This window comes from Triplophysa dalaica, chromosome 9 (assembly GCF_015846415.1).
Source record: "Triplophysa dalaica isolate WHDGS20190420 chromosome 9, ASM1584641v1, whole genome shotgun sequence".
NCBI lineage: Eukaryota > Metazoa > Chordata > Actinopteri > Cypriniformes > Nemacheilidae > Triplophysa > Triplophysa dalaica.
The window spans coordinates 7,511,973-7,530,753 of record NC_079550.1 but is presented as its reverse complement, the minus strand read 5'-3'; the positions used below and the strand labels follow the sequence as shown (position 1 = coordinate 7,530,753).

The following is an 18,781-nucleotide window of genomic DNA, read 5'->3' as shown; positions in this document are numbered from 1 at the left end:
ATTACATTTTCGAGAAACAACCATAAAATGAAAATTGAGAAATTAATAATTAATAAGCTAAATGGATGATATGCTGTCTGTATTTATTTTGTTATTAGTGATGGGAAGTCCAATGACAGTTTGTTTTAATAAACCTGTTCAAAGAAAAAACATAATTATGCTGTAACGTGGTTCAAACATCTTGCTGTTGTACATTTTGTGCTGTAAAGTGTTCCAATAAAGCCATATGTTGGTACATATGGTATTACATGTATTAATGATAGTGTTTATTGTCATTACATTATGTTCCAGTTCAGTTTGTTGCAGCTGTTATAAAAAATGTGCATCTAATACCAAAATATTATAAAATAGTTGTTATACGTTTTTTTTATTATGTTATTACGATTACACGGTTGCTTTACTAAAATGTTGTATTTGTTAACATTAGTTAATGCATTAACTAATATTAACAAACAGCATTTATTAATCTTTGTTTTATGTAATTTAATGTCAATACAGTTATTCTAGTTACTTTATTGTGCATTAACTGATGTTAACAGGTACAACTTTTGATTTTAAAAAGGTTTTATTAAATGCTGAAATAACATGAAGTAATATTTATAAATGCTGCAGAACAATTGTTCGTTGTTTGTTCATATTAGCTAATGTTAATAAATACATCCTTATTGTAAAGTGTTACCCAATATTAACTTTTTATCTGTTTTATTTAAAGTATGTTTAATTAAAAGAATAATTAAAATTTCATGCAAGTTAAGCATATTTCTAAAAGGTTTATTTGTTAACATTTTGTTGGTTTTGATAAAACATTGACATTCTACTTTGTGTAGAATTGTATGTAAAACGCTGATGATTTTGCTAGATTCTCGTCCATTGCAGGACAATTCTTTTAAAGTGTCATTATGATATAAGTAATAAGCCATACAGAGAGATTCACTCTGATTCATGAATGAATCATTCAACCCGTTTAAATACAGAATTTAATCTTATTTTGATCCCCAAAAATGTCTCTATTTCAAACTGGAAGTTGCTATGTAATAGTTGGACAAAAGAGAGTCTCAAAATGACTCCATGGAATTCATGAGCGGAAGAAGTTGTCGCAGGCTATCATAGTTATTGACATAACTCCGATTCATTTCAATTCATTAATTTTCATGTTTATAACGTGTAAAAGATTTAAGCACCAAAAACCATAGGCACACACCACAAATATACTCTCTCTCTTTCACAACTGTGGCCCCAAATCACAGAGAGGCTCCTGTGACGGGCCGATAATCTCCCTGTAAACACATTTGCAGTTAATCCTGTGGAGAGGTAGAGGCCTCAGATAAAGGGAGACAGGCAGGAATTCTTTATTTATGTGCTTTATTCCGTCCGTCGACCTTACTTGCTAGCGCTGTAGATGGCCTATAGCAAGAGGATAATGTATACAGAGTAATTTCACCCATGATTGATCTCCCCGAGCCATTTGAAAAGTGCAAGGTCTAGATGCTGGGAAGGGGCGGGAGCTGGAAGGAGGGGTGTTGTTGTCACCGTACGTTGTGTTTGCCGGTGGAAAGTGATACGATGATAGCCAGAGGATGGATGAAGCTTTGCCGAGCAATTACACGAAGGAGATGCCTAGTAGTGATGGGAGCCTACTCCGCTCAACCTTTTGTCCCGCAAGGAGCAATGTGTCAAACCCAATGGAGGCTTTGACCTCTGCTTAGCAGCCATGACGCTGTAAACGATCCAGATTGTTTTTTATTTATTGGCATATTTGTTTGTTTTTACATGCCAGCCACGTGGCATGGTTGATATATTCGCACATGTGTCATACCGCCGTGCTAAACACAGCTGTTACGGAGAGGGATGCAGTTTCCGTGCTAAACACGGGCACGTGGTCGAGGTGATGCGGTTTAGAGGTGGGTGAATCCTCGAAAGCGTGATCCATTTGTTATGCCCTTGAAGTTTCTTGAAGGTGATTTTTTTTAAGCTATTGTAAAATACCTTTTCCACATTTTTAATGAAACCCTTTAAGACAAAAAGAATCGGATGTTTAAAAGTATCTTGAGAAATATCATTAGAATGATGTAACCACATGAGATTCCTGTCATACCATTGACCTAGAAAAATCCGTTTGGAGAGGTTGAGATCATTAATATTACTAGTGTTTCCTTTATGTTGATTTTATAAGTGCTCAAGGTACAACAGTGATATAAATAAAATAAAATAAAAAAGACAAACTATTTATTTGGCTAAACTGCAAAAAAAGATTTTCTGTCTTGTTTTATAGTGTAATGTTAGGATTAGGGTGGGTCTATTGACAGAAATGCTATATAATATACATAACTATGTCTTCAGAGGTGTATATAGACCTTACATAATGAAGCATTATATTTTTATTATCTTAGCATGGGCTATTTCTATCTACATACACCGAGGGTCCCCTTATGTGGAATTCTCCATTTTGTTTCTACAGTAGCACTAAACGGACAAACTCTACAGAGCGCTTTTCGTTAATACGATATCTCCTTCGGCAAAGAAGCAAAAACATTAGTAAATCTTAGTTCTGTGTCAGCCACCGTAGTGCTTCGAAAGGGAGTGGTGGAGTGAACCGTTGGTTGGAATCCATAACCTCACAGCATATGCAGCCTTGAAATGCTAAAACAATAACGTTTGTATTAGATAAAATGCAATGTGTATACACAATATAAGCTTAAATAATGCTATATTTTCCAGATACTGTGCATGTTTGTATATCATCTTTGCCCCAACACTCTGGAACAAAGCTCATTGCTCTGAAAAGCGAGGTGTGCTATGATTGGCCAGTTGACCAGTGCGTTGTGATTGGTCAAATACTGCAAGACTGTGACGGAAATGTAACGCCTCTTACCATATTTGGAACATCAGGTTCCAAAGCAATTGTACTGACAGGTACTCCCCTATATATGTATACTTACGTATACATTTGGGGGGTCTTAGTCAAATCATGCTACGAAATGACGTAGATTTGTAGGGGTGTGATTACACGAGGCGTCTCAGGCAGGTCTGGGGGGTATCCACTTCTAGATAAAATACATCTTTTGTTCCGACACTTAAATTTTTGCATTTTAATGTGTCTAAAACATGCATCGGCAACTTATAACAAACCAAAGACACAGAAAAACATGTATTCGCGCCATGGGACCCCTTTAATTTACAATGAAACACTTTTTTTTCCTGTTTTTTTTTGCCTGTGATCAGAAATAATCTACAGGCACTCTATTATTTGTTGAAGTGTACTGGAAGTTCAGTGAAGTCTGCAAAAGCGCGCATGCGCAGTAACGTTTCTTTATATTGTCTCTTTGAACTGGTTTCGAAAAATGTTTTGCCCTTTATTCTTGAAACAACATTCCAAAGTCTTTTAAACCCACCAAGGCATCATCTTGTGGGAAACACTCAGGAAAAATATCTCTATACCTTTCAAAGAATTTTTCTTAACAGTGAGACTCTTGCTGGATTTAAGCTTAACCCGAGAATAACAACATGCAATTTGACAGACAACCTCTGCCCAGTCTGCTCTGATATCAGCGTTCATCTCTTCTCCTCTCTAGTCGCTTCGGCACCCCGGAGGAACTGAAGGAGCTGATTGACGTGGCTCACTCTCTGGGTATCATCGTCCTGCTGGATGTTGTACACAGCCACGCATCCAAAAACACAGAGGATGGCCTGAACCAGTTTGATGGCACCGAGTCCTGTTTCTTTCACAGCGGTCCCCGTGGAGAACACAGTCTCTGGGACAGCAGACTCTTCAACTACTCTAGGTGAGATGTGGGGTTTGTTTATCACATTAAACGCTCCAGTCGTACTCGCAACTTCAAATGACAATGAATGCGGTTCATTGTAAGTAAACACTAAAGTAAATGGCGTAGTCTTTTTTAGAAATGATTAATGTGCCACTGGTTATATTGGAATATTGGCTAAAATGGTTTTCATAATGCTGCTTTCTTCCTTGCACATTGAACCCCATTGACTTCCATTGTATGGATACAAAACATTTCTCAAATATCTTGTTTTGTGTTTCCCAAAAGAAAGACTATATAGGTCTTGAAAGGTGAAAGCTGAAAAACATTTTATTTTTGTAAACTAAATATGTTTTTACTAGGTCTTTAACAACCCTTCAGTAAAATTTGATAGAAATTTGAATATGAAAGTAAAGCTAAAATCTATTCTTTACATTTATAGCATCCATTAGGTTCAACTTCACTTTAATTCTGCATGCCACAAACAAAGCAATATTTAGTGATGAGAATCGTTATACTTTTATTTCACAAGGAAAGGTGCGGAGCACGGATCAAGTTCAAGAACAAGCTTGCGTGTGACAGTCTTGATCAAACATTGTGTGTCCTAATGTTAGCTGTTAACACATCAAAGACATGACCCATGAGACCTTGCATTTATCTTAAAATATCAAAAGAATATAAGGAATCACTTAACATGTTTAAATTACCTTAAGAACATGAAATCACACACGTTTAAATATGAAGAAGCTTAAAGCGCCCTTGTGTCAGTGAATCGGAGACGAATTTACAATGTTCATGATATATGCATCGGTACAGATTCAATAATATTTATATGAAGAAGAAACAAACAATTCATAATTTGGAATTAACAACAGCAAACAAATTAATAATTATACAGCAATTATTATAATTGCTGTTGTTTTTTGTTTTTATTAATACTCACAATAATAAGTTATTAGTTCTAGTAATAGTAGTAGTAGTTGCAGTATTAGTAGTTATTGTTTATTTTTATTATTATTATTATTATTCGTTTGTTTATTTAAAAAAGAGCGTTTAAAAAGAAATAGAGATATTTACGTTATATCTGCCTGACCTACCAACCGCTCGACTTTACTGCTCTGTAACTTCATGAGTATAAGTGGGTCTGAGGTTGTGTGTGTTCGTGAGCCGTGCTCACAGGTCATCTCTCTGTAATTAAGAATGCGGCATGAAATTATGCTTCCATAATTACTTCACTTCATCAGCACTTTTGTGTGCTCGCAATCAAACATTAGTTTGTCCTTATCGCACACTATAGAATATTCATATAAAGTGCTTAAACATGCTTTCTGTTTATGAATAACCATTACGGTATTCGCCTATTTAGACTCATTCATCTCTTGAAACAAAGAGACAATGGAGAAGTTAAGAAGCTTAGAAAGAGAAACCCTCTGTAGATGTAAGTTAAATACCAAGAGCAGCATATCATTAGATTGTTGCCGCCGCCAAAAATTCTATTTCAGTACAGTAGCGTATTTTCGACTTGGTCAGTTTTCTCACATCTATATAGTTCAAAATTAACTTTCTTTCTGCACTCAATAAGTGTGTGCCAGCTTATATGTAAATTTATTTTTTTCATCTTCGTACCGAAGAGAGAGTCTTTAAATTAGAATACCTACTGTACTGGTTTTGCCTCGGGCTGTATTCCCTTTGCACCTTCTGAGGCTGACAGCAATTACTTCAATGTTGTGTGTGAAACCTTGCTGCCATACAGCCGTTTGAAATCTTCATCAATATGTCCCACCTCATCGCTCTCTCCCTTTATCTCTGAAGCCTTAAATGGAAAATATGATGTTAAAAGTTTTCTAATCACACTCATAACGTTATAATCGCGACACCGTTATGTGTTATATTACGTGCACAGAATGAGAAATATTGTGCATGTAAAAATCCATTCTCTGGCTTGGTGTTATTTTTAATGTAGAACATTGTTTTATGGTTCTAGTAACAAAGCATTTTGCTCATGAACACTTAGTCTCGCATAGCCAAGGTTTGAACTCATTAATAGCTTTCATTGACTGCCCAAGAGGCCGTCTTACTGAAATATGCACAGCTACCAATATTTGTTCAGTAACATCTACAGCAGTGGTCGGGAACCTGTGGCTCTTTAAAAAAAAATTGCCTCACCAGGTGTCTTGCAATACACTTACATTTGATCCTTAAAAACATAATAATAATATATATCAATAATAAATCTCAGTTTGGACTGGCCAGTGCACGTACGCAGTGCTATACGCAACTGTCTTGACTCGAGACACTAATCATCGGCAAACTACGTTTCTATGGTAACCTCCCGCGCTCTGATTCAAGCTACCCTGACAGTGAGGAGTCCATAGCTCTGCGGCATATGATACAGAACTCATTGCCTTCTTTTAAATAATCACAAAAGTTTAAAAAACGTACCATGCAGCAAAGTATCCGGTGGAGAAAACAGAAGGAAACTGCAACGCATCAGTGTGGATGCTCGATGTTTAGCTCTTCATATTCGTGTGAGCAGTCTTTCGGGCATATGAACCGTATGAAGGTCAAATAAATGCACCAGATGGACCTTGCCAAATGTAACATCTATTATTTTTTGGACATTCTCATGTTAGGCCCCGAAGATCTATCGTTTCATACACTCATTCAGGGGCGTTATTTTCACTGGGGACAAGGGGGACGCGTCCCCTCAACTTTTCAAAATCCTGTTCGTGTCCCCCCCACTTTCAATTTTGTTTATGATTTTTAACCGCTAAGCGTTTAACCGCTAAACCGCTAAGCATTTCTTTCACAAAATCCATTGCAAGGAAACAGTTTAACGTACCAAAACAACAACCATGAAAAAACAAATAGTTTCGGTAGGCTATGATAACGGATTCATTCTTAAGCTACTTTTTTGGAGGCTTTATGTTTTTTGCAGTGCTGGGAAAGTTACTCTGTAATTAAAGTTGCTCTATTAATTACTAATTACATATTCAATATTGTAATTAGATTACTGTACAAATTACTCTCTCCAAAAAGTATTTTGTTTACTTATTAGTAATTACTTTCTATATCGTATATCAATCTTGATTAGTTAAGTGTTTCAAGGATAGACATAAAACAACTCTTTTAATTCATTCAAACAAATAATATAAAACTACATAAAGTGGTTTTATTAACTGACTAAAGTATACAAATGTGAGAATTATACATTGAAGCACGGATTTTAAAGTTAGACTTTGAATTTTGATGTCAGTTCCACTAGTGCACACGTATATATTACACAAAGTATTGCTTCCGGTCTATAAAAAATCCCTATTTCTGAAACGGAACGGATTGGTAAAGCAGACCAGGTCTGTCGTGATTGGTTCCCCGCTTAGAGTGTCTGTATGAAGATGTCCCACCTATACCATATAAGCGAGCTTCTGCTTCTCAAGCTGTTCTGATTGGTCGGTTCCCCTCTCAGTGCACGTGTATCCACAAACTTTGGCTTTTAGCAATAAAACAGTAACAATGGCGTCAACTTCACTTTATTAATTAAAATCCTGCGGATCAATCGAAGTATAACGAAGGTCTGCTAGTACATCTGCAAACGTCAATCTTTGTTAGAGATAGCAATTTTTTTTCCTACTACAGCGAGGGAAATGATACTTAAATGAATGGGTCAGACCGGTTATATGAATTAACACTAATAACAGAAACATTTGCAAAGCAGGACTTCAAAGGACGTTTTAGAGGTATGCGCAGACACACAATATCAGTGTATTACGCAGAACAGCTTATTGGAAGCCTCTTGGAAGCTGTTATTTGACCGTTTGTTATCTTAGAATGTGTGTCGCTGAATTCTTATGACCAGCTGTAGGACTGTGATGAAAGTGAAAGTAGTTTAGTGCGTATCTCAGTCAAATGTTTACAATCGCTGATAACCAAACACTACTCCAGCGGCTCTTCCTCTTCTCTAAGGAAGACCTCGCCCCTTTGTTTATCTCGCTTGGCATTTTACTTTGAGCTTTATAATTTTGCAGGTATTATTTATGCTCTAACAGCAACATTACACACTAACTAAGGGTTAAAAAAAGGTATCGCTGGGAATGGCACCTTTAAGCTGTTTTCTCGATTGGACTCGTTCTTTTAACAGCAGCTAGTGTTTATGACAAGGCTTGACAGAGATGTTAGCTTCCCTGGTCATTGTTTATGTACGTTAAACCTTGTTAAGCATTTTAGAAAGTCATCATTCTATCGAATTGTCCTACCCTGTCAGATTTTCCTATCGCAGGGCAAAATTAAAATACTCTAAACCACATTGACAAAATAAACAGGTAGGATTATTTTACAATGCAAAATACCCTGTCAGATAGTCCTATCATTTTAAATAAACACATTAAATAAGTGTACAGTGTAAATACCCTCTCAGATTATCCTACCAGCATAAAAGAAACATTTAGGATTAATTTACAGCGCAACATCCTATCAAATTGTGATACCAGCATTAAGTAAATATGTTGAATAATTTAACATGGAAAATACACTATCAGATTCACGTAGCAGTATAAAATAAATAGGTAGGATGATTTTATAGTGCAAAAAATGACGTGACGTTGATGTGCTTATAACTGGTTGGATGAAATTTCAGGACACCGGCACATCTCCTCCCGACCACAGATTCAGGTTTACAAGCCATTTATTTCTCGGTTTCTCCGTCAATACTCCAATTAAAATAAAAAAATACTATGTGGTTTCATGATTTAATCAATTTAAACAATCAGAAACGATGCAAAACATAGGTATTTTGAGTTTGTTGTAGTGAATTCCCTTTGGAGAAAATCACTTGCTGCCCTCCATCCGCACTTCTCTCACTTCATACAGAAAATCCATTATTTCATGGATTTGTATTACCATAGTGCCTTAACGTATGTAAATACAGGAAATGGGATTCAAATAAAAATATTTTCTCCCTTTATTGTGTACCACACACTCCTCAAACCAAAGTTACACCGTTGCAGTCAAGTGACATTTTGCTATTGCGATAACACAATATTGAAAATATTGTGACATCCCTAGTATCTATTTATCTCTGACCAAGCACGCTCAAATAAATGGTGACGAGGTCCTTTGCGGGAACCTCTAGTTTTCACAGTATGCACGATTAATGATGGCTTAGCAATAGCAGACACGAGAGCGCATTAGAAAAAATGAGAAAGTGCCGTGGCCTTTTACGCTATTTTAAAAGCAAAATGTAAAATTGAACCATATGTTTTTATTTGGGCTGTCAATAGATTGCATTTTTTAATCGAGATAAATCGCCCCTCTTTTGTGCGATTAACTGCGATTAATCGCACATGTATAGTGAAATTACACATGCACTATTTATTCTGTTTAAAATGTTTATTTTAGTCCTGTCGATCTATAAAAAAATACTAACAAATCACGCACAGCTTTTTTGTTTTTAAATATGCTTTTACGTTCTAATAATTTCATTTCATCTCAAAATAAATGTTGAAACGACACATTTCTTTAACAGCATCATTTTATGAATGAAAGTTGGCTTTGCAACTGATGTCTTTATTAAATATACAGTTTATTTTTTCGATTAATCAAACCCATTATAATAAGTGTGCCCTTCCTACCTGTCTAACAGGGAATATAAAGAAAATAAATAAAGTTCTCAAACACTTTACAGTCTTTACTGCTAAATACATGAAATACAGAAGAATCCGCATTAAAAAATCACATTGATTTCTTTTGTTCTTCGATTAACAGTAGTGACAGGAGTGACCTCTTGTAGAGCTACTGCTCTTAGCAGGTCTAATGCGCTTCACATTTTCACAACTCTTTGCATTAATTTAAGACTTTATTTAACTCGTTGAGGACTGTGCTTGAGAAAATACTAGACAAAATGTGCTTTCTGGCATAATCTTGTGTGTTTTTGTTCATTCAAGCACGAAAGAGAAGTTAATACAAGTGTGCTGTGTGACAGATTATGACGGAGCCATAGCACATGTGTATACCAGACAGGACTGCTGTCACATTGCGTTCAGCCGTATTCCAGAGCCACAAACTGTCAGTCTTTACTGGACGTGTCAATTCTACCATATCAAATCGCTACTGTAATGTAACTCTAGACAATGTCGACAGAAATAATAATCGTGCTCTGACACATATATGGATGTCTCCGGGCTAAGCCTCGGATATCTATTCACCCTGGAACCGCTCTTGTTTGAAACTCTTGTCCCATGATTTATTTGTTATCATCCTGCACATTTTTGTTTGTTTCAAACTTTTTTGATGCAAACGTTATATTTTAACACAATTGTCACACTTTTTTATGGTTCTAGACTGTTTCACGTCCACGTGTATGAAAAAACCAACATCCAATCAGCTTAACTGTGAAATTCTCTCAAGTTTTGTTCGGAGCCAAAGATCTGTTGAAGAGAAACCTGGCTCTTGAGAAAAGCACCTGACACTTGGCTGAGTGGAAAGTTCATTTCTATTTATCTAATGTCACTTTTGTCATTCTCAGCTCTGATCACTTTGACAGGTTTCATTTAAAAATATTTTTTCCCGTCTGAGCCAAAAATACCTCGACTTTTGTTTCTCAAAATTGAAACTTCACAAATTGGAGAAACCGAGTGTTTTCGGAAAAAAAATTGGTATGCTGTCAAAACAGGGTGATGCTTAACTAGGCTTTTTTGAGCAAATCTGGTATGTCGCATCAAAATTTTGACATCAAGCATATGTGTAAAATGTTGACAAAGTGTATAATTGGAACACTGGGCCTCCATTTGCCAAGCTGCTAAAATAAAGTTGTCTTACAGTGCTGACAGTGAACAAACTTGGTGTGTTTGCTCATTAATGTCTAAAGCAAGTTAAATCCGTTAGTGAAAGTCATACCAAAGGTTCCGCAAAACATAGTGAGATGACGTTTTGTAACACCAAGCTGTCGGATGAGCCAGGGGTCAAGCACCAGGCAGAACAAAACCGGCGCTCTGATCAACACCTACATGCTGTTTCTAAATTTGCGCTGATCTGAAAGAAAAATCTTAAATATAAAAAATATATAAACATATTCTTTCTCCAACAACATTGGGATGAGAAGGATAAAGTTGTAATCGTCAGTATCAAAATAAAAGGGATACTCCACCCATAAATGATAATTCTGTCATTTAATTACCATCAAGTTGTTCCAAACTTGTAATATTTTTTTGTTCTGTTGAACACAAAATTACATTTTGAAGAATGTAGGAAAGCATTCTTGGGCGCTTTTGACTACCATTGGGTTTTTCCCTACGATGGTAGTGAATGATGTCCCAGAAATGTCAGTTTCTAACATTCTTCCAAATATCTTTCTTTGTGTTCAGCAGAACAAAAAATGTACGTAGGCTTGGAACAACTTGAGTATGAGTAATTCATTACAGAATTTTTACTTTTAAGTCGAGTATCCGTTAAAGCACAGAGGTAAAAACTAACAATGAACCCAGTTTTTACAGTAAGGTAGAAATGTAAGCATGATGTGTGAGTGAGTGAGTAAATGTTAAAAAGAGTAAAAATTAACCTGCGTCAATTTTAAGCACAGGCACCAGAGTATTGCAGAATCTGATTCAGAAAACTACAAATACCTTGAATTACACTTGGTCTTTTGTTTTTCTGGTGTTAAAAACCCTTATGCTGTTACTGTCTTATGGCTGGAATACACTGCAAGACTTTTACAATGTTTTTTTATCTTTATTTGTAAGTCAGAGATAAGTGCTAAAAGTTTGAAATGATTTTTGGAGCACTCAGGTCGGGATAGTTTTAAATTTGAATAATTGTATTTATAACAGGAACTATTATAAAAGTGACCTAAAATGACTATTATTATATGTTATTTCCGAGTGGCAAAAACTCGGAAATATTCTCAGCCTGGAATGCCAATGACAGGTCCCTTAAAAGGACAGTTCACCCAATAATATAAACACTCGACATTCATTTAACCTTCTTTCTCATTCTATTCAAACCCGTTCGACTTTCTTTCTTCTGCAGAACTCAAAAGAAGATATTTTAATGAATGTAGGTAACCAAACAATACTGACCCCTATTGACCTCCATTGAATGGACACAAAACCACAGAGACATTTCTTATAATCATCTTTTATGTTCCACTGAAGACAGAGTCATATAAAGGTTGTGAATGACATGTGGTGAATAAATGATGTATTATTGGGTGAACTGTCCCTGTAAATATAACCCAGTCTTTTTACTTTAATTGGAGAATCCTGATCATATGTAAAGACATGGCCTTTGAGATAACTAGCCATATTTCCCATGTGTTACTATTTCCTATAGCTCCTATTCACAGTCGCAATGTATGCAGCTCCACGGATGCCGCCCCAAAGCCCTGTTATCCAAATCATTACCGTTGCAGCAGCCACAAGCTCCATAAAGACATGCGACACTTCAGCCGCAAGCTGTCTCTGACCCTAATGGCCGTCACAGTAAACCCGAACCTATTGATTGGTGCTCTCGCCGCGCGTGATAATTAGGTTTCTCTTGGTCTCCTTCCACGGCGTAAGCTCATCTCATCGCGCATTAGGAGAGAGAGACCGGCCGCCTCCGTTGGGTCTATCAGTGCCTTTTTGAACCAACGTTTAATAAGCGCATGCCAAAAGCTGCCGCCGCCAATACATTATCTACTGTTTAGTGTCAGACGGCGAGGAGATTCGGTAATAAGAGCCAAGCTGGAGTTTCATTACTTGTAGAGCTTGTGCAGTTATCATAGGGACTCATTAGACGTGCTGCAGACATATGCCACAACTCGCAGACGTCTGAAGTGTCATTTGTAAAAACCCAGAAGAAACGCCCCGGTGTCAACGTTGTGTCATTTGTCTGTTTTTCTCGTCGCCATTTGTTTGGATGCGTCAAGTCGGGCCCTCTATTAAAGAAATAGTTCACCCGAAAACTCATCATTTGCTCACCCTTGTGTCATTCTGAACACGTACGACTCCCAACACAAAAGGAAAAGTCTGCGCCGGTTGCACTTACATTAAATGGGACTGAAGCACAGTAGATGTATCAAAAGTTTTCTTTAGGGTTTATGATGCCTGTATTAAAGTTTTGTGTGGGAAGCAGACTGCAGTGAACTTCGAAAATAGCAAATCTTTCAGACTGGTTTTGCTGACCAGATGAACCGAGACTTGTAAAAAGAAAGTTGTAAAAGTTTGGCGCGACTTGAGGGTCCATTCAAATAATTTGGTTGAGCTTTTCTTTTAAAGTAATTGCTTATTCATTTATTTAACACTCATAATGTCTCAAGAAATATATACATTGTGCTTACTTTTATGATGGATGGATGTGCTTTTTAGTCCCATAAGAAGATAACATTATATTATATTCTATTATACTATTTTATATTATATTGCAGTAATGTATAATATAAAATAGTATATTAATAAAATATCTTGAGTGAAGAAAGTTTACACACATCAAGGATAACATATTGAAGGGGTGATAAATTATTTGAGAATTTTTATAAATTTTTGTGTGTACTATCCCTTTAAATCATGCTTTGGCACAGATGAATGCAGAAAGGCTTTGTTTGATGGCACAACACTTTTTTTTAATGAAGCAATTTCTGATGGTCAGAAGACATTGGCAGTGATATACATTAGTGGTGTAGCGGGTGGGCTTTTGACTGGTGGGTTTCTTGGTATCCAGTCTGGCTCCTATCTCAATGATCTCAAGTCTCCTCTGTGGCAGAAACAGGTGACCACGGTCAGTGGCCTTCTATTAGTAAACCCCGTTATCAAACAGTTTACTTAGATTGTAATATTAATAATAATATAAAATGAAATTTTTACAACATTTCTGTTAATTCAAATAAAATATTGATCTGAATATTAAAAACAAAACTTTGATATGAACAGAGGAAAATAACTGTCAATTTCTGATCCAAAATTACACTGTAAACAACAATATCAGCTTTAACTTGGCAAAGGACCATGGTATAAGGGGGATAATCCATAAGTAGCCGTGTATCCGCTTCGTGTCGGGGGATTCTTGGCCTCTACATCATGTATGGGCTATAGCCGCGCATTAAAGGAGCCATGTTTTATCCCATACGTGTATTTCAATCATATATGTTATAAATTAAATATATAAACAGAATTAATTTATACTTTATCATTTTAACTATAATTCCTGAAACATTTTATTACAACCACTTTATTCAACATAATATAAAAAGGTTGTCTCGGTACAAAAATAAATAAACATAAGTGACACGATTTTCATAATTTATGGAAATGGCCTTCCCCTATTTATTTCTGTTATAGAGGGTTTCATCAGACACACTCAGTGTTTGGTTATAATATAAAAAATGTTTTTATATTTAATTAATATTATTATTAATTTATAGTAATGTTTTACTGTATATGAATTATATTAAATTAAATCAACTAATTGCGGAGGTGTGATAAGTGTTGTCTGAGGCACATAAATCGTAAACCGTATATAAAGTTATGGCTAGACGATTCTTAGAACCATTAATTCCGTGTATTAGAAGTTTGATTGTGTTTTTGGGTCTTTAAAAATGGATGTTCATGTTTCTAGTTTCAAAAGTTACCCTAACTCCACCACTGTCTCTCTTCTCACAAAACAACTGGATTTCTTCAGATTTCTTCAAAGTCCTCCCTTCCAAAACGCTCTGATTGGTAAAGCTGTCCAGGTCAGTCGTGATTGGTTCCCCGCTTAGTGTATGTGTTTGTGTGAAGATGTCCCACCCGTACCATATTAGCAAGTTCCACTCCTCAAACTGTTGTGATTGGTGCCTCTCTCAGTGCACGTGAATTCATAAGCTTTGGCTTTTAGCAATAAACAGTAACAATGGCGTCAACTTCACTTCATCAGTTAAAAACATGCGGATCCATCGAAGTGTAACGGAGGTCTGCTAGTGCATACGCAAACGTCAATCTTTGTCAGAGATCGCGTTTCTTTCCTAATATGGCGAGGGAAATGACACCAGACCGAATGGTGTCAGACCGGTTATATTATCACTTATAACAAAAGCGTTAGTTATGCATTTTTATATTGGACCCGTGTTGAATACTAAAACAAGCAGATTGACAAGGAGACTGCAAGCAGGACTTCAGACAACGTTTCATAGAAGTGTTTTAGTTCGAGGTATGTGCGCACACACACAATATCAGTGTATTACACAGAACAGCTTTAACAGACGATGTAGAGGCCTGTAGTCAATTCCAGCTGTTCTCTGTAGTCCTTGAAAAGTGAATTCTGTTAAAGACAATATCTCGCTTGGCATGTAACTTTGAGCTTTATCATTTTGTAGGTGTTATTTATGCTATAATAGCAACATTGCACAATAACTAAAGTTTGAAAAATCCAATCGCAGGGAATGGCTGCTTTATAGTTATGTCAAAAGTATAAAAAATGATGGTGCTATTTTGAAAAAATGCTGGTCGAGGAAAGAGTTAGTCTCTTAATGTAAGTCTTTCACATACAAACTGTTTCTGCTGAGAAACATTGCAGGTTGTCTGAGCAAAATCCCTCCCGTATGATTTATATTTCGTGGTGTTCTCACCTGTCTATCTAAAACGTCAATTAAAACTGAATGACTATTGACTGTTTGTCTCGTCTTTTCTATGGAGAAGCCACAATTTTGCTCTGCATAACTCAAGTCTCAAACTTTTTTATGGAAGCATCTGGCACAAACTCAATTTTCTTACCGACACGTGTCTAGTGGCGTCCTCGGGGACACAGGAACGGGAGCTCTTAGCCCTTGTAGTACAGATCTAACTAGTCGAGAGACATCCGCTGGGCCTCACTTCATGCCTTCCTGTGGCTCCTCTAATAGGCTGTTTCAAACACCAGCAAGGACACCTTGTGAAAGCGAGTAAATTAATCCTCTGTGCCGCAGCGGCTCTCCTCTCCACCCGCCTCCTGAAGGGCAGGCAGGCACACGCTACCTCTCGGCCATCGCTGGCGTCTGCCCTCTCTTTGGTGCTCGAAAGGTCTCAGATGTGTGACTTCAGAAAGTGCTTTCCCGCTTATCCGTCTCTTCCCACGGTCTCCTGCTGTATTTGCTCATTTGCATTTAGTTTTCATCTGTCATCATTGGAATCCCTCCGTACATCAAAGGTAGCCAGACCCGAGGCTAGCCGCTTTTGTGGTCTCACATTACGATGGCGTGCTGCACGCGCCAAGTTATTTATCTAACTAAGAGGAATGTGCAGGTTTAATGACTTATTTTGCGTGCTCGGTATGCGGCGCGAGTAATGCGCGGTGTTTGTGAAACATTTCCTAAAACAACAGAGGACGACGTCCATGAACGCGTTTCAGAAGCAGAGCCCCGCGAGCCAGCCCGAAGAGTGCCTTGTTTTCACAAAATCTTCATCCTTCATTGGAACGCGGGCATATCCGCCTCTCAATGAGACTTTATAAACTTTCTATTGAGACAAATGCCTGATCCGCCAGCGGCGCAGCTGGATGGCAATGGAGAATGCTAATTCTGACAGCCTTGGACGGGTTCCAGAAACCAGCGGGTGACATAAAAATGACGCAGCAACGCCACTTGTCACATCATTTTACCTCAACGTTATCCATCTCTTTCCCAATAAACATTAATCCGCGGCGGTTGTCTCTTATTGAATGAGTGAAGAAGCCGTTTTGCCGAAAGGACAGGCGCAGCGTGTGAGATGCGTGAAATGAGGTGCCTCAACCGTCGTTTCCCACAAGGCCCGGCTGTTCGCCATCCCTCAGTCTGTCAGGTGGCGTCGTTTCAGCATTGCGCTTTGTGTGAAATGACCTGTCAAGGTTGTAAATTTATTTGTTCTTATGCAGGTTGACTGTAATGTTGAAGATACAGGGATTTATAGCATTTTCTCTTCTCGAGATCTTCCTCGCACCTGAGGCTGGATAACCGTATCGGCGAGAGGAAATGCAAATAAGGTCAACGTCTCTCTCCGTTGAGAGATTATAGTGTGTTTGAGAGTATTCTTGTAGTGTTAATTTATAACTGTCTGCGAACCTGTGCTATAAGACAGGTTTGTCACAGCAAGGTCGCGGTGGGAGAAAGGATAATTTTATGTTTATCATCACACTTGTCTTTTTATCTGTCATTCTTTCCCCAAGGATGCATGTAGTATGAAGGCAGATTATCGGCTGTTTGCCTCTGAGGACATTCACATTGTCTTTCAGTAAAGGACTTGGCTTCCTGTTTCGTTTATATTTATTGTAAGAGGGACCAGGGCTAACTGTCACACTATTTATTTTACTTAAAGGGACAGTTCACCCAAAAATGAACATTCTCATTATTCACCCTCGTGTTATTCTAACATATATACAGAGGCACCAAACCAAACGTCGTTTCTTTACACATGTTCTTCAGAATATCTTCTTTTGTGTTTATACAGGTTTGGTATGACATGAGGGTAAATACATTTTCATTTTTGTTTAAACTGTCACTATAAGTAGATATTTCTCAGAACAAAACACATTCACTTAAAGAGGTAGTTCACCCAAGAATGAAAATTCAGTCGTGAATTACTCACCCTATTTTCCAAACTTTAAAATTCCATGTTCGGTTGAACACAAAGAAAGATGTTTGGAAGAATGTTAGCAACTGACAGTTCTGGGACATACCATAGTAGAACAAAAATATGGTGTATTTTGTGTACTTATGCAATGCTAAATGCTACATTAGCTTACCCTCTAGCACCGTCGAGCAAACCAAATGATCGTTGTCTGCTCTTTTCTGTAAGATTTCCCACACTGTCTGGTATTTTAGCAGTATTTTGTTTTGCTGCCATCCCCCATCTATATTCTCCATTACTCCTGTGTTTTGCGTGTGTTTGTCGTGTTCACAATGATGCTACGGCAGTAGACGCCATACATTTACAATCCCAGCCTGTTTTGAAGCGGTTCTAATTTGCTGTGGAAAAGCAAAGCGAGCAGAAGTGAAATGAGCTTTACCGAGCCGATTCGTACTTAACAATTTGACTACCGTTGTGATTTTTCCTACTATGTAGTCAATTATGTCCCATAAATGTCAGTTACTGTATATCATACGTTTTTGAGACTCAATCAACATATAGGCCTTTGGTAGTTAAAAAAACACTTACATATTTCGTATACACGCATGTCGGTGGGGTCTTGATAAATGCACAATATCTAAATATGCACATTTGGCAGATGCTCTTTGTCCAAAGTGACTTGCAGTGCATTTAATGCTCAAAGTTAAAAGACAAAAGCTGATCCACACGGTAGTGATGAGGGGAAATTAATAATCGAATCAAAGATTTACACTGCTTCCAGATATCCTTGAAGTCGGTTGTAATCTGATTTAGCCGCTGATCGCCCGTTTGCCAATTTATAATAATGCAATAACGCTGCCGGTAACTGATTCTGCTCCCGTCACAAACCACCAAACCATCTCACCATCAACCCCTGACAAATGCTTTTCATCCACCCACTTCCCGAAAGTGGACTTTCCCAAACGAATAACAGCCGTGCTTTAATGCGCTGGTTTGGCTTTGTCATTGCTCCTCTGTTCAGGCTGGCATTACCTCATTCCCCCGATAACCCATTGTGTGTTTGGCCTTTGAGACGTGTGCGAGCATGGTGTTGATCAAACTATAATCTATTTATCGCTCGCGGCACTGGGTGACCGCCCATGCCACATGCTTATCAGATTACCTCAGTCCCTGGTGTTGGGATACTAATCCAGAGCTGAAAACTTGCCATTTGCAACTTTATGAAGCTGCGCGGGGGAAATCTGAATCAGCGTTTCCCCCCATGCCCGAGAAAGTTACAATCTACCCGAGCGCTGATTTGCTCCTCAAGCAGAACCAATTGCAAACTGCTCCGTCCTGGGAGATGCTTTGGGGGAATTTGTGCTTTGCCGACGGGGACTTGTATCCATATATTTGATTTAGCATACACGAATGTTGCAGCCTAGATCATCACAGCGCTGAACACATCCGAATGCATTATGGGATATCTCCAAATGAAGGCTGTAGCCTCTTACGCCG

General features: G+C 37.7%; 1 protein-coding gene across 1 annotated transcript in view; it reads left to right on the top strand.

Moving 5' to 3' along the window:
• The window catches only part of gbe1b (glucan (1,4-alpha-), branching enzyme 1b), a 113,370-nt gene that overhangs the window by 31,450 nt on the left and 63,139 nt on the right, over positions 1–18,781 (top strand). Inside the window, exon 7 of the mRNA XM_056756354.1 lies at positions 3,573–3,782. Coding sequence (XP_056612332.1) covers positions 3,573–3,782 — 210 coding nt within the window. The remainder of the gene's footprint in view (positions 1–3,572; positions 3,783–18,781) is intronic.